The 21700-nt window shown below is 36.8% G+C and overlaps 1 protein-coding gene across 2 annotated transcripts in view; it reads left to right on the top strand.

The window, feature by feature from the left end:
• LOC131859414 (serine/threonine-protein phosphatase PP-X isozyme 2) overlaps positions 1 to 9759 on the top strand; it is a 57952-nt gene extending 48193 nt beyond the window's left edge. For both annotated transcript variants that reach the window (XM_059213127.1, XM_059213126.1), the window contains one exon: positions 9183 to 9759. In XM_059213127.1, the coding sequence (XP_059069110.1) occupies positions 9183 to 9233 (51 nt within the window). In that variant the 3' untranslated portion in view covers positions 9234 to 9759. The remainder of the gene's footprint in view (positions 1 to 9182) is intronic.
• The last annotated feature ends 11941 nt before the right edge of the window (positions 9760 to 21700 follow it).

Raw genomic sequence — 21700 nt, 5'->3', positions numbered from 1 at the left:
GGGAAATTTGGCAGGCAAATAGAAAACCAGTAAACAACTCCAGTTTAACAGCAACATAAAAATGGTTTCTGGCGTGGGACAGGTTTCAATTGAAACCTCACAATATATAGCCTATCGGCTAATTAATGAGATGTATTTGTATCCCCATTTCTTGGGCGATCCCCATGTACTTGGCCTTATGGCCAACACATTCTCATCATTTTTAGTCTATTTAGCATCCTATCCTGTTTCAGCAGTTATTTTCCCTTGTTTGCTTAATTTTGCACTTCAATTTTCTGTGCCGATTCTCTGTTGTGTACTTCTTAAGGAAATTTGTGTACAAGGTGTCAAATATAACTGAGTTTCAAAACTAAATGCTTGTTTTTCTGTCTTTTTTTGTTTTGTTGGTATTTTGGCTTTCTTGTATTTTATTTATAAAATATAATAATAGAAAATATTGTTCTCTGTGAGCCCCAATATTTAATGAGATTCATGTACAAGATCATTCAGATATGGGTAGAAACATAATGAAGAGTTGTTCTCTGTGAGCCCCAATATTTAATGAGATTCATGTACAAGATCATTCAGATATGGGTAGAAACATAATGAAGAGTCGAAATCAATTCTTCCATGGAAGCTACCTTGAAATGTCCACCTCAACATGCTCCATTATTTGGCTAAATTGAATGCGTTCATCTTGTCATCTACAAGGAGATGACCAAAAGGCTTCAATTTGGGACCAGAATTGTTTTTGAAAATGAGGCAAACACTTCCACATAGGGATGTTACTGAAGCAAATTCTGGATTGGTGGATTCACACCAAAGCCTATTCCCTTGTCTACAGACAAACATAAATTTAGGCTTTGCCAAGTCCTCATAAGGATTTCTCTCAGCATTGAGTCTTTCAACTATCAGCAAACACTTATAAGTGTCTTTAATTCGAATGCTCTTTAAAAATTGACTAGAATAGCCCCTTTTTAAAGTCGCTCCGGTGGTTCTAATCTGTTATAATCTGAAATAGCTATGCCAGACTCCAACAACTGGGATTGAGCTTTTGAATAAAAAAGAGTTTATATCCTTGAAATCAATAATAAATGCAACTCTATGACAGTTTCATTGACATGCAGTTACATATATCCTTTTGTTAGGTTATGCTTTCTGGTTCATGGATGAATGTCATGGATGTACCATTGTATTTTCTTTTGTTATCCTTACATTGGAATGTATCATAGTTAACTGTAGACAGGAGATGGGGAAATAATGGGAGAAACCATTGAAAAATCCTTGGTATTAGAACGACAAAATGTAAAAATGAAATATATTAAATACAATAAATTTAAATATATGTAAACTTAATTTCAGTGTAATTTCTAAAACATAGTTTAGAATTAGCACAAGCTACTGCCAATTTACCCTTTTTTTATTTCAGTCAATTGACAAAGCTTCTTTGCGCATGGACACCTTAAGCTTACTTATGTTTCCTCTTCATATGAGTATCACTTTGGGCTTTGACTATATTTTTTTTTTCCTTCCAAATACTTGTAGAATTCTTTCAAAAATGGAAAAATACATTCATATTGTCATGCCTCAATCATGTCATAATAAATAATATTCACTATCATATCAGAAATAACAAGATAAATAGATTAATTCAGAAAATTGTCTTAATTAATAAGACTTCACAATTTTCTAAATACCTAAACCCACAGCCCATAAGACATTCATTCCCTTGATTAGCAATCTGAAGCATTAACAAATAATTAAACAGAATATCTCAAAAAGGGTGCAATGGCTGAGAGTTCACAAAGGATATGATGCCTGAAAAGGCATGAGTTTAATTTAAATATTAACAGCAGTTTAGTAAGCCAAGAGGCAACGTATATATTTAAGGACACATCACTATTTAGAAGGACATGGCTATTAGGAAGGACATGACTCCTCACCCACGATGGAGAGATATTTATACAACAAATTGACCATTCCAAGAGGGCATGAAAGGAGGGAAATAAGGAATCGATCAAGGAAGAGACTTTCAGTTTCATAATTAATAAAACTAGTCAGCAGACTTATATACTGTTCAAGTATTTGGTATGATGCATGATGCATAGAAATCTGATCTTGCTGACTTGTTATCTGGTCTTCCACTTGATAGTATGTAGGAATGATAAGCAGTTAACATATTGTTGCTAATATATATTTATATGTTGCTATTATCGCCATTATGATATTTATTCATAATAGATTATATACATATTATAGACTTCAATTATATAACCAACGAACTGTCTCATTATGGAGAGTAGAATGGAATACATAAAAGGGATGCAAGTAGCACATAAGTTCCATTCAAGTACGCCAACCCTGGGTGGGGCCAGGAGGCAGGAGGCCGAATGGCTGGTGTCATACTGTGCTCTTGGGCTTGATGGAAAGGAATAAGCTCAAGGTGCCTTACATGATTTCCCAAAGAACTCCATAATGGGGATAGGTTGTTAGGGAAGTAGTATTGAATCCCACATACACATTATAATGGTGGTTAGGAATCCCTTTAACAAATTTCTGATTATACGTTTTCCAATCTTTCAAGGATATTATAATGATAACCAACTTGGTTGCAGGCCTTAAATCAAGACAGCTAAGTGGGAAAGTTACATTTCTTTAAATATATGTCATATCACATTTGGTGACTCTAGGGCAAATTAAAGGAATTTGCCAATAGGGGACATTACACATATCAGGCCTTTTGTTCATTTTGTTCTATTAATTCTTGTTACGGTTTTAAGAACACAAAAGAATCATGTGACCCATATGTTAGGAAATGTCATCTGAAGAATGTGTCCATGAGATGGGAAAATATTTTCCAATGTAAGAGACAAGTGGAACTGGTTTCTAGGGGGTTGAGGGGACAATCCTATCTTAGTAAAATATAAGATTATATAATATGAAAAGGAAAACACAAGACGCTTACTCTGGATATAAGACTTTTAGCAATAATCTGCTACTTTTCAGCATAGATTAGAATAGAATACAATGGATGTTATAGATAGCAAGGTTAAGAATGAGAATCCTCATTATTAGAAATGGGCAAACACAACAGACTTGATTTCTTGGAGTATTCTTTGTAATTCATTCCTCTACTAGAAGATTTGAATGACTATATGTACAATATGGTTATAAGATGTTACAAGGAGGTTATGAAATGGTATGTATCACATAATTAGTCTCACTTGTCAATGATTGTGTTGTTGACGATTGACAATTTGATTCCATCATATGTAGATGAAATGTTATGGAAGTGCCATGTGTGAGGGTTGTTGACTTTGCGGATGATGACCAAGTGGTATGCAAAAGTTTGTTGGTGCATGTGTGGTGGCATGTGATGTGGTAGTACATGATGACATAGAGGCTTGTGTGCTAATGCAAAGAGGTATGGCCACTTGCACAAAGTTTCTCAAGCTTTGTACAATTGTGCTCAAAACATTTGCCCTTTCTTAACGAGTGACGACCTCCATCTCATCTTTGATGAGCCATTGAAATGAAATATAGAATTGGTGAAGATTATACCATTTTGCTTGGTCTACATATTGCGTTGCCTTGACCACTTTGAACAAGTGATGAATGACTTGGCATGTGTATGTGGTGGTCATTTGAATGATTTCATCTCAAATAGTTGGGTACATGTGGTGGGGGTTTAATCTCGATGAATGTTGGGCCAACATTGGTTCAAGAAGTGGAGGGAAATATGGCTTGAGGAGTTCCATGTTAAATAGTGGATAGAAACCTTGATATAAAGGGAGATAAAAAATGAAAGCAATCTCACTAATTGCATGCAAGACAGGTTAGGGACTATACCACAAATGCGTTATCTTCTTGTGTGGACCCTTGAAGCGTTCCTTCTAAATATGCAACTAAACTTTATCATTGACCATGGAGTGATGGTTGTGGTGCACAGAATGGCAATTTGTACTTCTATTGCTTGCGCATGAGAATATGTTGTGCTTGTTAGTAAACACTTTGAATGGGCAGCATAATGTTTTGTGCTTTGTGCTATTCTATAGTGGATAGCACATGGAAGAAAGAAAGAAAGAAGTTATATTAATGTCCATGGATAACCAAAAGTAGGTTAATGGAACTCAAGAGTAAAGAACTAGGTTGCCGTTTCGGGTTCGGGCACCAGTTCGTGTTCGAAGAACTGGTACGCCAGTACGTTAAAATTTTGAAAAGGGGTTTGGGTTCGTTAGTACAAAAACATGTAAATTATATATATATATATATATATATATATATATATATATATATATATATATATATATATATATATATATATATATATATATATATATATATATATATATATATATATATATATATATGCAGCCTATAAGTATGAATTAAGATTAGCATGTCGCATAGCATCATATAAACTGTTGATTTTAACACTTTCAGATTAATGTAAACTCAGAAAATCAGAATTTAATTACTAACTAAATTGATTAAATGAAGGGTTTCTAGATTTCCAGATTTAAGCATAACAAAGAAAGGAACAAAATAAGAACAAGACACGGTTACCCTGGGAAAACCTCCTAGGAGGAAAAACCCAGCCTGAAAAGATCCTCAGATCTGATTATGGATTATATTCATATGAAGGTTACAACACTTATCTCAAGTACTTGAAGGTGATTGCACTTAGGACTGATAATGTCTTCCACAAGACTGCACTTTCACAAGCATCAAGTTGTCACATCTGCCACCTTTAACACTTCCAACAACAATCAGGTCCAAACCCTAGGTCTGCAATATTTGCATATGAAGTCTGCACTTTGATGGACTGCAACCTCAGTTCGCTCTCCTCATGGATGAATTTCACACTTTTACTAGCAGATGTAGTTCGCTGATATAGCAGAGGTAATTCGTTGTAATAGCAGATGTAATATTGCTCCTTTAACTCGCACTGGCAGATACATGTATTGCGCATGGAATAATGAAAGATGATTGTGTTTGATTGAGGTGAAAAGTATCTTTATTTATATGATGCAATATCCATTTATGTCGGCTTATACTAAGATCCATTTATGTCGGCTTGACCTTTAATTTATTGTTTTCCCTTTCCCTTTAATCTGAAATACATTAGATAGGGTTGGACCTTTTCATGTGGCGTGGAGTAGCGTGGGGTTCTTTAAGAGGTGCCGTGAGGTATAGGGCCCAACCCTATATGTTGGAGAAGGGGGCTGGCCCCCTTGGGCGGATTCCAATGTTGCCCAAGGCAATTGGAATCTGCCATTTCCCTAATTACAATCAACATAAACAACAAAACCGACATAAACTTGTAATCATAGCATCATGATCATGCCATAACAACATCATATACATCAAGTTTAATATCAAAATGATAAAATATTCAAGTATCATTGTTTCAACTTTCAACAATTTAAAGTTTGATCATCAAATGGATTCTCTAATTCGTCATCCTCATTCTCCTCCTCATCATTGGCATTGACATTAGATGAATCAATGCCATGCCAATGACACTTGCACTTGCACTTTAAGTTTGCTTGCTATCTGAGTCATCAAATGCAACAAGCTGAGAAGTGAAATCATCCAAATCGGTATGTTTTGGCTCCATATCCCACATCTTCGTTTCCCCTTGCTTGTAGTCATGTTGCTTGTGTGAAATGAGCCAAGTTAATGTTTTAAAACTCACTTTTAGGGTCATATTTTAATTTTTTATGTGGTGGAATTATAAAAAAATTAAATTTTGCAAAAAAAAAATCCAGTTTTGGGCTGTCAGACCCTTGGGTTTGCCTTGGTTTGAACCAGGCCTGTGAATCAGGAACCCTGTTCGAACCACAGGCGAACCGGACCCGAACTAGGACCGGACCGGACCAATACCAGGGGTCTAGGGGGCCGAACCTGGTAACTCAGGTAAAGAAGTATATAATAGAAAGTTCTATGAAGAGAAACCTAGAAAGGTCCCACCATGGGGAAGAACAAAAGCAAAGAAATACAAAACAAGGAACCGCGTGCAAAAGTGGTCAAGAAACTAGTACATATAGCCAAGAAGGGAGAACAATAGCCCCAAAGAGTAAATGCAAAGGTAAAATGGAGATTTTCAAGTATCATCATCCAGATTGGAAATGGTGTAATCATTGGTGACACATCGATCACTATGAAGGGATCAATACAAGATTTGATAATCTCATTGGGAGTGTTGAGTACTAGGAGGGTTGTGGGACTGCCGCTAGGATCATATCTAACATCCAAGGTTGAAGTAACCCTTGTACTAATGAAAAATATCATAATGTGCATTTGCCCCTATGGTTGTGGTGGGGGGGAGGGTGTTGGAATGGAGTAGATCTATGCAGATGAAAATAAGTTAAACAATGTTGTTGGAAGAAACAAGGCCACAATGTCAAGGAACATGTTGAGGCAAAAGTTTTGGTAGATGCCATCTCATAGTTCTATCTATGTCTATAAAAGAAACAGTAGTATCAAAAGGCCATTTAGAGCTCCTAGTCTCATTGTATGTTGGGAGGATGTGATCAACCTTGGGGTTCAAGAATCCCAAGGGACCTCATGTAAGGATTTCCACTGAAGGGTGGTGGAATCTTGTAGAGAAAGGACCAAACATTGTTGGTTTGGATATCTTAAGAAAGTAGAGAGATGGTTGCGTGAGTCCCTATAGAGATAGTATTATCTTCCTTGAATCTCATTGTAAACGAGGCATTTAAAGATGGAAAGCTCCTTTGTCTTTACCTCTTGGAGGGGCAAAGACGATAGATCTAGTGTGGATTGTTTGGACATGTATCTGGTGGGAACACAACCTCGTTTGGCCAAGGGAAAACCTTAAGCCATGTGAGTGATAACATTGGAGACGGTGAGGATGACATAAAGAACCATCCTCCACTTGTAAGAAATGCTTAGCATAAAGTAAGCTTTGGGGTGACTAGCATAGGACGAGAGGTCTAGGTGATTTGGATGTACTACTTTCAGAAGTCCCTTCTAGCAACTTTGGAGATGGTCTCTGTAAAAGGAAGGAATCCAAAATCATCCAAGGAATATATGTGAGGAGGTAGTTTATTAATAGAGATGGCAATGAAAAGTATTATGGAGAAGCATCCATCCCTTACACAAGTTTGTCTTATATCTTACATCAGCACACACACCTTGGAATATTCTCTATCAAGAAAGGTGGTGCGTAGCTTATGTTCTTCACGTGGAACAAATGAGGGACCAGACGCTATCATATCTTTGAACATTGGTTTAAAATATTGTGAACGTGCCACATGAAATGGTATGGCATGAGCATAAAAGAACTGAGGAATCAGCTACATCTTGTGATTGCATGTTTAACATATTTGCAACAGTAGTAATTCTTTTCTTTCCCCTAGTAGAATTAGAACCCTCTCCCCCATGAAATCCAACATCCATGGATCCTATAGGTAATGACACAGTAGGCTGTGAACTCTCCAATGGAATCCATTTATTTCTTGCCTCTCCCTCCATATGCAATCTAGTCGCCTCAATCTTCGCAGTCGGAGTTATTTCGACCACCTATCCACAAAAGATGGCAATAAACTCTTGTGTAGCTGCCCCTATATCATTTTTTGCACAAGTGGAAATGCCATAATCTTCTCCCCCCTGAATTTTTTTTCTTATCAACCCTAGATGCAAATTGTAATTTAGGTTTCTTGGGGTTAAATGGGTCTTTTGCATAGGTTTTGAGTTTGGAAGGACATTCAAATGGGTTTGAACTTGCTGGCTCTGCTACACTCCCATTACCTGAAGAACTCCCAGTGGCTGTCCTACTTCTATGAGTTCTAGGTCTACTTTTCTGTTGCATTTGAACTTCAACCTCCTCACTATCACTACTCTCATTGCTGCTCATGAATTTTTTGGTTAAGAATTAAAGAAAGAGCTGCAAGATGAAGTAAAAGAAAAAATAAACTCACAATGAAAACTTCGAAAAAACTTGAAAAAATGCAATTTGAAAAAACTAATGTAAGAGAAGAACTTACCTCTAATGTAGCAGATTTGATGCCTTAATCTCCTCTTTCAAGTGTTGTTTTTCTCTTGCTGCTCTTCGACACGGAAGTTTGCCAATGTTAAAATGAGAGTTTTTTTTGTTTGATAGGTAAATTAGGTTTTAGTTTTGTTTAAAGGGGTGGGGGGTCCTTGTGGGCCTGCCCACCCCTTTTATTAAATTTAAAAATGTGTTTTTGTTTTTTCAAAATGCAACTCAAACAGCTGCTACAGCTAGCAGTCCCTTGGTGTACCCTGTCAATTTTGGGACGTTTCTGAAACATACCCAGTTTTGGGCAATGAAAGGGTTCAGTGGGACATTTCCTAGGCATCCCCGAAATGTCATCATTGCAGGAAATGGGGGTACCAGGGCAGGAGATGCTTCCCCGGGGAGTACTGGTTTCAAGGGAAGCAAATCTTGGGCACTCTTTTTGAACATGAGTGGAATTGAATATTTTCCTAGTTATTCCTGATTTGTTTTTTTTGGCCTTGTGCCAAGTCTAATGTTACTTATCAGCTTGTCAAGCTGTAACGTGATTTCCATGTCAACGGTTTAAATTTATTATCTGCTAACTTTTTCTTGAGTATTTTGGAAGTATTTTCTGAGGAGTCATATACCTTTTGTCTTTGACAAGTTGTTGATTAGTTGGGGTCTTCCCAATTTGCTTCAATGCACTTAAAAGTGATGGTCACATACAAGGCATCTTCAGAGAAACAGGGATTAGTGACCATGTAGCACTGACCGTGGGGAAATTCAATTTGGTGGAAATTAATGTGGCATGCAAAATTTTTACAGATGTGGTGCTCGCTACTGTGTAGATGGATTTAATCTTTGCACTGTAATTGTAGTGTTTGGGTAGGCCTTTTTAAGAGCCTTCTTTTTTATGTGTTTCAGGTCTGTAAAAATGAGGCTTAAGTGCACTTCTTTCATTTTTTTTGTTTTACCTTTCCATGATTTTGTCTAGTATGATATTTGGAAAATGTTTCTGAGGAAGGAAAATGAAATTTTGTTGTATTAGGAGTACTTTTCAGCTGTGTTGTCGTTTCAAATATTGCTAGCAAGTTTGGATTGGCAATTTTGAATAGAAATGGCAAGGAGGAAAATAACAACTGTTTATGATATAATATTATGTTAGTGATTCGTTGCAGTCTCAAATTTTCATGAATGGCCTGTTTATATGGTGCAGGAAGCCAGAGGTGTCCCTTCAAAAAAGCCAGCACCAGATTATTTTCTTTAGATTCAAAGTTGCCATATCTTGGCAACTGGTCTACCGATATATTGAAATGTAACATATTTTGTACGCGGAAGTGAAAGCGACCATATCATGCATGCCAGCACTTCTCTCAATTCTTGACAGGTGAATTCCGGGTGAATTTCTTGGGTTGATATTGCTATCTACAAAAGTGAATTATTGAAATATGTGCTCTTGAGGATCAGCATCTCCATAACTTTTGGGTACATTATGAGTGTGATATTATGAACAGTTCATTGAGAAGGGTCTGGTTTGTAATGCGTGTACAAGCACAAAGGCTTTCCATTCTCAAGCCTTTGGTTTTGATGGATTTTATAGCCGTCCTCCTGGACTGTCTGTGCATTGGAGAGAAGCATTGAATACACATTTCTTTCATATTATAAAGAATAATGTATAATTCAATTTGTTACTGTTCTTATTTGTTTGTTTTTATCGAATGAAATTTATGTTGTTGAATCTCAATAATCATTATGAATATTCGATGCTTTATCATGTGGTAAATTGCATTGCAGTTTGTTTATTCAAGTGGGTATGCAATTTATATACTTTTATTTGAAATTGCTAAATTTTGGTAGTATAAAAATCTCAACTTTATGTAACTTTCCTAGTGCTTGGTTGATCAACTTGTTAATTATTAATGTGAAGCCTTGACTTATTCTCTCTATTTACATGTGTACAAAAACAATGAATTACTATGAAATATGGGTTATTATTTGTAGTATAAAAATATGCACCAATTACACTTTGTCAAAGCAAGAAAATTGTTTGTTGATTTTCCCCAATGGCCAGCTGCCATGTTAGTGGGGGTATTTTCTTGAATGCCAAGAAGCAACAATTTAAAGAGAGCTGTTTCGTGGAATTAGAGGCCACAAAGTTACTGTTACATGAATTGGCAATGAGAGGCTATTTTTAAGTAGGTGATGGTTCCTCTCATTGCTAAAGCATACATGATTGTATCCTCATTGTAGCATTTTTGAAGGGTTTATTTGGCACGCATCGCTGCTGCCCATGGAAGAGGCTTACTCTTCTGACAAGACAACCGCCTTGGCAACTCCATTAGGCCTTATCACATTTTCATTGACCAATTATTCCACTTGTTTCCTCAATGGCAAAATGTTTGAATGTGTTTTTTGATAAAATTGAGGCTATTTAGTATTGAATTGTTTGGGTACTTGGAAGATCTGCATCTACTGCTTGGAATTTGTTGCATCAATTATTCTCGCTTTTCATCACGTTGGCCTTGGAGAACTTCAATGGTAGAAAAGTTGTAAGAAAATCTACACAACTGCAATGAGGGGGTTAGAAATTAAATGAGAGTAAACATTTTGCAACGTAGAGAAGTTCTCCAACAAGCATGCAATGTTATAGGGTGAAGTCCCTTTTTTCCTAGCTGAGTGATATTTTCATCGCTCAATTTTGGACAACTTAGTGTTAAGAATTATAGGTTATGGGAGAGTGAGCGGGCTATCTTGAAACAATGTTTTGCAAATAACATTGTGCTTGGTCTTAAGACATGTCGTGGTTATGGTATGTACCATGGTGTGAATCTTTAGCTTCTTGATACAAAAATGCATCGCTATCCCTTTGTGAAATTATGGGCATCCTTTGAAACATCTTTATTGCACTTTTTTTTCTTATTTGTTTTAAATTTAACAAGTCATTATTTTCTTGGAAGATTATGTGTTCATGCATATGCAATTATGTTGTAATTGGACGTGTATTGCAAATTGGAGGGCCTTTCATTCATGTGGAAATAGAGTCAAGGGATAACAAAGACTCGACAAAATTGCATTTACTAACATTGGATGAAATGTTAACGATATTTGTCAAGAGCTCTAATCCAAGATGGCAGCCAATGCTAACGAATTAGGGTTGTGTGCATATAATTTTGAGCCTAACTAGAGTAAATCAAAGCAATATCAAACTACTCTACTCAAAACACAAACAATACTTCGATTTACCTAAGGGTTAGGAAAATACGATGATAGCATGAACATATATCATCAAACTTTCCCTAGTTCCACCAAAAAATGGTGGTTGTGCTTATGGATGGTTGGATGTAAGTGTTTTTGCAAGTAGTTTAATGTTGCATTCAAGATCATGTATGAAAATGGCTTGGGTTTTAGATCAATTTATAAATTTTTGGCTCAAGGAATGGACGACTAGGATCAAAAGATAAGATCGATGGAACATATTGGTTGGCCAAGATGGAGGGAGAGGGATAAAAGAGAGAAACAAGGGTGGAGGTTCTCCTTGGGAAGATTGGAGGGATGAGATGGAAAGAGTAATGTGTAGTATTCAAAAGAGATAAACATGTACTTCGACCCATGCAATATGGTACCAAGGTCATGTCACATGTACAATCCATGCCTTTGTTCACATTGGAGGATGTGGAAGATTTGGTGGGGGTGATTAGAGGATTGAGGTGGACTATAGGAGGAATATGATTTAATGATTTAGGCTAGGAAATAGGTGCAAGTGAATAGTGAACTTATTAATTAAATAATAAAATATTAGTTAATTAATAAGAAGATAAAAATGAGATAATTAATTGAATAATTATGATTTTATCCAATCAAATAGAAAATAAATAGTCGAGTAATAATGATGTGTCAATTTTAGGTGTTTACATTTTACCCCTCTTTGAAGTGATGTTTCAAAAAATATTATAGAGTTTGGAAGAAAATGATTAGACTAGGGAATATGCCTCTTTCATTCAAAGAAGTAATTAGGAGGAAAAATGATGAGGATGAGGATGCCCCTTTGAGAGGACAAGTGGGTTTAAGTGAATTAGTGTTTTTCAATTTTTAACATTCTTAATTTGTCCTTTAAACCACTTGATGCAAATGAATAAAAGTAAAGTGCAAAAACTCAAAGCAAACAACATTAACACCATAACATCGAGATTTTTACGTGGAAACCCGGTTAAGGGAAAAACCACGGTGGGATTCAAACCCACAATATTAATATACCCCGTTAGAAGTATACAAATATTACATAAGGGGAATGCACATGCATTCAAGCACATTGCCTATAGCTCACTGCTCAATTACAATAAGGGTTACAACTCAGAAGACTCATTGCCTTACAAAAGGATTACAAGAGGTACAAGAAGGTTTGAACTATTGAATAAAATCAACAAATGCTTGAGTATAGTTCCGATTAAGCATAAAACACATAATCTTGCTCTGCTTTGCTATGTTTTGATATTTTGCATTACACTGAAGCACCACCATCGATCACTAAAATGATCAAATCAATCGGTCTAATATATCCGCAACATCAAATTAGATCAATTCCATGTTGGCCCAAAAACCACATAATACAACTGAAACGTGTTAACCAAAGTCGGCTCAATCCAATCCAAAAAACAACCAAGCGGACTAAAATAAATTGTCCACATGCTTCCCACATGTCGGCACTAACCTCCAACACATAAACAACTGCCAAAATCGATCCACAAGATCCGCACAACGAATCTCCACACGCTAATGTTGATAAACACTCTTCTACCAGAAAACTGTCTACCAGATCTTCTAACTTACCCAAAACTTATTACCGAAGGCCACAAACCTGGAATAAGGTAATTTACATATCCACATTGCATCTTCGAGATCCACGACACCAAATACTCAACACAATTGATCTGCCAATCAAAACATTGTACACTCTGTTGGATGCTTTGTTCTTCTCACCAGACCTCAATCAATCTTCCAGTATGAGTGAATCATGAGCCGCGGATTGAATATCTGGCTCTAGTTGCCATCAATGACAACATCTGATCATCAATGTAGTGTCTCTTGCTAACAATCTCCCCCTTTGGCATTGATGGCAACACTTAGTGAAAAATGACTAAGTGTTGAACCAAAACCAAAATATGTACACTGTAACAAGAATCTAATCTCCAGATTCCAAAGATTCAAAGAATCAAAGATCATCCAAGAATCAAAGATCTCCCCCTAAGATCAATATTTTTCACTTCTCTATACTCCCCCTTTGACATCAATGACAAAGGTAGGGTTCCAGAAACCAGAATGCTATATACATATGTACATATAGACTTAACTCACAAAAGCTTAAAGATATCTGCATAGGAATTCTTTAATGTGACCAAGTGACTGTCCCAACCCTTCTGCAAATTTTCCAACACTGTTATGAATCCACTGAACAAGTAAGATTGTGCCTCTGTAGTCTTGAGATCTTCTGGTTCATTAACAACCAGAGCATGATGTGCATCCTACAAGGCACTAAGCATTATATCCAACCTAGGAACAATGTGGCTCTTAAGTTCTCCGACTCTCCCAATTATCCTTTCTCAGTCATAGCTCAGACTCCGGATCTTCTCAAGCAATGAGATTACTCGATCTTCGTGATTATTCAAAGAATTTGTCAAAGGATCAACTGACTTAGATATGCTTTCTAACTGATTCTTATGCTCCTGAGACTTCTTCTCAATATCCATAGTGAACTTGTTCAAGGATAGACATGATTTATACAAGTTTCCACCTTCGGACAATGCATCCTGCATGCTCTTCATACATTCTCTTAATGTGGCTCTATCTTTTGTAATCATTTTCCTCAAAGTTCAGAGCCTTTTAGTATCAAACACATTTTGAGCCTTCTCCTTAGCAGATTTTTCAAAAGATTCAAAATGTGTATTTATATAATTGATCCAACTCTTTAATTGCCCGGATGGAGTCTGATGTAATCTTTTGAAACGAGGGCATCAACTTCTCAAAAACGACGGTTGCTAGGGTTAGCAACATACTATCCTCAGTATGGGACTTCAAAAGATCCTCGCTGGCTTTGGCTTGGGCAAATGATGCAAGTTGAATTTTTTGAATTGGAGACAGAGAAGCGAGGTTAATTAGACCTTGAATGAACTCTGGATCATCAATGACTTGCTTTCCTTTCACTATCTCAATGGTGTCTTTTGCCTCAGTCTTAACCTCAACCTTAGGTTCCATCTTCTCCTTTTCTGTATTCTCAGGAACTGAAGGATTAACTACTACAACCGGAAGATTTATAACCTTGTCCTTTTCTTCCTCTGCTTTCCCTACATCCTCTTCTCTAACTTCTTCTTGCACAATAACCTCTACCTGTTCATCAGTCTGGACTTCCGGAACAAAAGTGTCATCCATTGTCTGTTCAGCTTCTGGATTGACCTGTGATGTCATGTTCTTGTTTTTCCGGATGAGGTTCTTCTTGCCCTTTAGACTCATTTACCTCATATTGATTATCTAACAAAACTTTTGTCAAAATATTTTTCAGTTTCCTTTGCTACCTCATCAATCTTCCTTAACATGGTTTTATTTACTCAGTGCTTACTCCTGAATTTGTTCTTTGCTAGTTTAAGCAATCTATCTATCTCCTCTGTAGAAATAACTGAATAGGATCTGACTAATACATACTCCTTCAATCTCTCATCTTCTTTATTTGTTGTCTGCCTTCTAGCATCCAAAATGTCATACAAGCTCTTGGGTATGATTGTCATTAATTCAATTAGAGCTTTACTATATACATTTAGGTATTCTATAGTAGCCTCTTCTAGTGTTCTCTTGCTAGATTCGTCAAAATTGTCATACCATTCTGCTAATGGCTTCAGATTACCATTCTTAACAACTTCATTCACAATATGTTCTAATGTTACTGGAGGTACAATAGTGACTTTACCTTGTTTTAGTGCCTCATCAAACTCAGATGTCTTAGATTTCTTACCAGATTCACTCTCACTAGATGATTTTTCTTTTGCAACTTTGGTGGCTTTAGGAGTTTTGGCCTTCACCTCCTTCACTGCCTCATCAGATTCAGTCTCTTCATCATCCACACTCACAAATCTGATTGTCTTCCTCTTCTTCTCACTACCAGATGACTTGATTGAATATTTTAGCTTGCTGGCTTGCTTTGCCAGACCAGAGGAGGGATCTATGCTTCTGACTTGCTTTGGCTTAGGCTTAGGCACTTCCGGTTTTGATTTCTTCTTCATAGTTTTCTCCTAAGAGAATATTTTCCTCTCTAGATTTCCAGACTGCTTCCTTAGATATCCCCATGCTTTCTGCAAGAGCCTCAACCTCTTTCTGGACCTTCTTCTGGATCACCGATTTCTTGAACTATTGATGAAGTTTTAGACTCTTCTCCTTGTATGTTCTGAACCTCTCCTCATTAGGGTCCACCGGTTGACTCAACAAATGTTGTGCATATAATTCCAAAAAAAATTCATCTACCTCATAGCCCATTGGCATGATCCATATCGTCCAGGGCTCTACGACTTCTATCAAACATTGGCCTGTATCTACCATGAAGCAGATGGTGTCTTGGTATGTCTCTACAATAGTTTTAGGGATTCTTTCCCTTTCATGCGATTCCTTTTGGAAGTTCTTGAAATAACCCCATAGATTCTTGTTTTGGACCTTGGAGTCATCGGAATTGTATAGGTGTTCTCGGATTTGAACACCTACAAGTCTATCAAATGCCCACTGTACCAGACCAACACCTGAAATCTCATTCATAAAGTAGAAAAATATGCAAAGAAGCAATGTGTCGAACTTGAAAGGAATGTTTCTTATTTTTGTTGATCATCTTAATATTCTTGATACGCTCACTCTAGGGCAACTCACAAAGATCATACTTCTTATTCTCTCTCATCATCTCATATGTAGCATATATGGCAGTGCCAGAGACAAAGTTTTCTCTACTAGAATAATAGATTTTATACCCAATGACCATTGATGCGAACTTGATATCGTGCTCCAGGATGTCATTAATTGTCATTGTTCATTTGTGAAATTTTTACCCTATCACATTGGTCATAATGTCATTCTTCACTGCCTTCAAGGATGACAGTTCTCCGGATGCACATAATCCCGTTATGAATTGAATGTCTGTGTTGGTGATTTTCTGGGGCTTATCCAACCATATAAATTCATCATGTACTCAGCTCAAGATGAACCAGATCCATTCTTGTTCATAGAACATTGGAAACTTGATGAGCTGTGCAAAACCCTTGTCTTCCTGTCCTTGGAATTCCGGTTTCAACACCAAACTCTTATTTGCTAGCTGATTGTTATACAAATTCAACATTTGAGAGCTTCCCAATTCCTCAATGGGATAGTGTGTGTATACCCTAACGTCTTCAATATGCAGTACTCCATAGGGCACTGATGAAAACACACTTTTAGGGTCATCCTTCATGGAAATGAAGGGATGATTCTTGAATCTTGGAGGGGCATGCTTAGTGATGTTCACAACAAGAGGGGTAGCAGTACCAGATACAACCATTCTTGCAAATTCACAAATTTCAAACTAAGAAAGTTCTACTAATAAATACCTCGCACCGGATTAGGGTTTCTTGCCAAATCATTTCGGAAATATGTAGTTCTTGATCTCACTTGATTTCCTTCTTCGTGGAGATCTTCAAGCTTCTTCTTTTCAATCGCAAAGTATGAAATGAAGATGTAAAATCACTTTTCATCCTTCATGAACCTAACTTTTCACTACAATAAATGCACTTAACCCTAATACTTCTGGATACTCTACATCTTTAAGAACTCTTTTCGGATCTTCAAATGTGCTCGAATTCTGCCGAATATCCATCAAAAGAATCTACAATCATCATATACACCTCTGCAACCTCCCGAAATCAAGCATAGATCTCAAACAAGGGGGTTGGAAAGAGTTTTATGATAGCTTCCCCCAAGGCCGGATGCCTTAGCTTAGTTATCAGATGAGGTTCTAGCACCGAAATCAGGTGCGGACCCACTTCCTACCTTAGAATCACTCTTCTTCACCCAAGTCTTCTTCATCTAATCTCTGATCTCTTCAACTTTTGATTTTCCCTTATCATTTGGCTTCACATTCTTGCTCTTGTCTTTCATACCTCTCCTATTCACATTTTTGCTTCTGCAATAATTAGCAATGTGACCAGATTTGTTGCAAGCATAGCAAACAACATTTCCTTGTCAAGGCCTCAAGTTCATCTGATTTCCTCTTGATCTACACTGATTAGCAACATGTCCAAACATACCACATGCATAACATCTGACATTTCTCCTATTCTGAAAGTTATTCATCACACTTAGGCATACATTTGCCTTATGACCATACTTATTGCATTTGAAACATTGATCGGTAAAAGATGGACCATTTTTATTCATCCTATTTCTACATTGACTAGCCATATGACTAAATTTATTGCAACCAAAACAATTACCATCGAATTTATGAGCATTAGGTTGTCTTGCCAGAGGCCTTCTTGAGTTTGTTCTTCTACTGTGCTGATTTGGAGCTTTCACTTTTATCAAATCCAAGACCTTGAGTAGCATTAGGGTTCTTTTGACTTGCAAGCATTTCATCAAGTTTTCCCGAGCTGACCCGAAACTTGCCCTTGTACTCATTTGCAACATCAAGATAATATCTAAGAAGAATAATATGTCTTTAAAGATCTTCCTCATGTTGTCTGGAGTCTTGCAGGTCAATCTTCAGTTGTCCATTCTCATTCTCAAGTCTACAACATTCTTCAAATTTTTCTTTCAGGGACAGAGCAAGCTTCTCCTCATTCTTCTTCCTTTCTTCAATCTCTTTTGTCAATCTTATCACAATGACTTCCATCTCATTCTTCTGGACTGTATTAGCTCTAGCAAGTCTGTCACATTCTTTTGTCTTTCCCCTCAAGGCTTCCTCATCAATGCTTTGACTTTCTTTTTGCTTAAACTGATCAACAAGCTCCTTTCTCTTCTCTCTTGACTTGTTCAACTGATCCTTCAATGTTTCAATGACGTTCTCAATATCCTTAAGGTTTACTTTCACTTGCTGGACCTCAGTTTGTGCTTGATCAAGATCCTCAAGTGCTACAACAAGCTACTACTTCAGACTACAGGAATCCATTTATTCACTTTCCTGAGTTCTCCTCAAGCTGTTAGGCTTCTTCCGAGGAACTAGGCTCTAATATCAATTGTTGGAATCAAGGAACACTGAGAGGGGGGGTGAATCAATGTTCTGCAATTTTTAACATTCTTAATTTGTCCTTTAATCCACTTGATGCAAATGAATAAATGTAAAGTGTAGAAACTCAAAGCAAACAACAATAACACCATAACACCAAGATTTTTACGTGGAAACCCGATTAAGGGAAAAACCACAGTGGGGTTCAAAACCACAATATTAATATACTCTGTTAGAAGTATAAAAATATTACATAAGGGGAATACACATGCATTCAGATACACTGCCTAGAGCTCACTGCTCAATTACAATAAGGGCTACAACCCAGAAGGCTCATTGCCTTACAAAAGGATTACAAGAGGTATAAAAAGGTTTGAACTATTGAATAGCATCAACAAATGCCCGAGTATAGTTCTGATTAAGCACGAAACACATAATCTTGCTCTGCTTTTCTATTCTACTCTAATCTGATATTCAACATTGTACCAGAGCACAAATATTTCAACCTCGCACAATCGCTCATACACACTTTCCACACCACCATCGATCACTAAATTAATCAAATCAATCAGTCTAATATACCTGAAACATCAAATTAGATCAATTCCTTGTTGGCCCAAAAATCACATAACACGCAACTGAAACGTGTTACCCAAAGTCGGGCTCAATCCGATCCAAAAAAAACCAAGCAGACTAAAATAAATTGTCCACACTCTTCCCACATGTTGACTCACTAACCTCAAACACATAAACAACCGCCAAAATCGATCCACAAGATCCGCACAATGAATCTCCACATGCTACTGCTGATAAACACTGTTCTACTAGAAAATTGTCTACCGGATCTTCCAACTTACCCAAAACTTATCACCAGAGGCCACAAACCTGGAAAAACAAATCTTTCAACCGCACACGTGAAAATACACACAATTGCTCATACACACTTTCCACACCACCATCGATCACTAAATTGACCAAATCAATCGGTCTAATATATATGCAACATCAAATTAGATCAATTCTTTGTCGGCCCAAAAACCACACAACACGCAACTGAAACGTGTAACCCAAAGTCGGCTCAATCCGATTCAAAAACAACCAAGCGGACTAAAATAAACTGTCCACACACTTCCCACATGTCGGCTCACTAACCTCGAACACATAAACAACCACCAAAATTGATCCACAAGATCTGCACAATGAATCTCCACACACTACTGTTGATAAACTCCATTCTACTAGAAAACTGTCTACCGGATATTCCAACTTACCCAAAACTTATCACCATAGGCCACAAACCTGGAATAAGGTAATTTGCATATCCACAATGCCTCTCCAAGATCTGCGACACCAAACACTCAACACAACTGATCTGCCAACCAAAACACTATACACTTTGTCGGATGCTCTGTTCTTCTCACCAGACCTCATTCGATCTTCCAGTATGAGTGAATCGTGAGCTGCAGATTGAATATTTGACTCTAGTTGCCATCAATGACAACGTCTTGTCATCAATGCAGTGTCTCTTGCCAACAAACTTATGAATCAAATTTCACGATTCTAACTTCATATGTGGCAACGATGAAGAGTTATCAACCTTTGCCTTTGATTTACATGAGAAATCAATAGAATGAGATTCATGATGTGTTAACGTCTTGATAGATTTTGAGATTCAAACAAAATTTCCTATGCAGTTTGCCTTCGATGCATGTCCTAGTGACCAAACACGCTTGTAACAACTACTTTATCCCATTCCAAGCAACAAAACTCATTATTCTTCATTTGTACAATCTTGAAACATATTTCTCAGTTTGTCTTCATCTCCTACTCTATTATAGGCTCCACTAAAATACTCTCAGCTCTTGGACTCTCACAATAGCCTAGACTCCTCTAGTATTGCATCTATTGTCTCACGAGGGGAGCCACAACTACTAGTAACACTCTCTTGCTTGTCTTTGTGATCTTGTCTATTTAATTATCTCATATATTGTCTTTATATTGTGATGGGGGTTCTCCTCCATAGCAGGGTTTGTTTTTATCATGCATTTATTTTATTTTATGTCTTCTAATCTTGTCTAGCTGCCCATGGAGGTAGAAACACCAAAATGAGGGTTTGACTAAGGCAAAACCGTATACAACCCCAACATTTTTCTTGTCTCTATGTGTGCAGATAAGTAGGTTCGATGGACTAAGGTCTTCTTTCTAGTAGCTTTCTAGCTATTTCTGTGCAAATCACAATGTGATTGCATATGTCCTAGTGACAGACTAGCATTCGAGGTCAAGAGCTTACTTGCTATTTCTATGCAAACCACAATGTGATTGCATATGTCCTAGTGACAGGCTAGCATTCAAGGTCAAGAGCTAGCCCATTGGGTATTAGATTCTATACTTCTTGTATTATCCTTTTCTTTTGTTTATAGAGTTTATCATATTGTATATCTGTGTTATTTAGTTTTTTTAGTTTTATACTCTTTACCAAGCTCAACATAAATTCTAGCTTTTGATGTTATTTCATAAGTTCACTTGTGCATTAGACATTGAGGTAGTTGAAGGATATTTACTCCTTGAGACCCTATTGTCTTTGAGAGTGGTGAATCCCCTCTACATTTTGGTGAACTTGACATGAATCTCATGTCAGATATCTTTAAATAGACTTTAGTGCATTTGACAATTCCTTCTCAAAATAAGATTTTGATATGTTAGAAGATGCAATGGAGGACTTCCTAGAGGCATATCCTCTTAAAAATTTGTTACACAAACTCCACACTTAGAATATCCTTCCTTATAGGACAAGAAGTCCATAAACATGATTGTAGTCTGTGTTGCCCCTAGTTAGCCCAAGAGATCAATCATTAATGTGAGTCCTACTAGTCCTTCTCTAAAGATAGTTCTTTCTATTTGAGCTATTCATTTGAAAGTGATTCATAAAATATTTTTAGAAAGTATCCACAATTTAAAGGTCCTTTCATTTTTACAATACTTGAAGGAATAAACAAAATATTGATCAACTTGCTTCTTTACCACCTTTGCAACCCAATCTTCCTCTAGCACCTAAACCTTTAACCAAGAAACAAAGTGAGTATGATCTTATCAAGAAAATTTGTCTTACTCCTGTTAGATCTTAGTTTGGGATTTTCTTTAGCCAACTTTGATTTATCAAGGAATGCTTCAAAAATCTCTTCAAAAGATTCTCTTAGCTTCTACTAGGCCGATGAATGTGATAGTGTTGATAGATCATATTCATGCCTAGCTTATCAAGAGACTAGAAAGTGTACTCAAAGCAGAAGAAGAATCCCGAACCGGATCAAGGCACCTTGTCTTTTATTACCCATGTGTGTGCAAGTGTATTCATTCTTCAACTATTACGTTTTATCCACATGAACTCCTCCCTCTAGAAGTACAAACTCAAGTAGATCCATTAATGGTATTTGTTTACATGAATAACATTGACATTAGATGAACTCTCATTGATATCAGTTTAGAACTCAATGTTTGTAGTCTCAATCTATTAC

This window comes from Cryptomeria japonica, chromosome 10 (genome assembly GCF_030272615.1).
Source record: "Cryptomeria japonica chromosome 10, Sugi_1.0, whole genome shotgun sequence".
Lineage (NCBI taxonomy): Eukaryota > Viridiplantae > Streptophyta > Pinopsida > Cupressales > Cupressaceae > Cryptomeria > Cryptomeria japonica.
The sequence above is the reverse complement of the archived record's forward strand: the minus strand, read 5'-3'. Positions and strand labels throughout refer to the sequence as shown.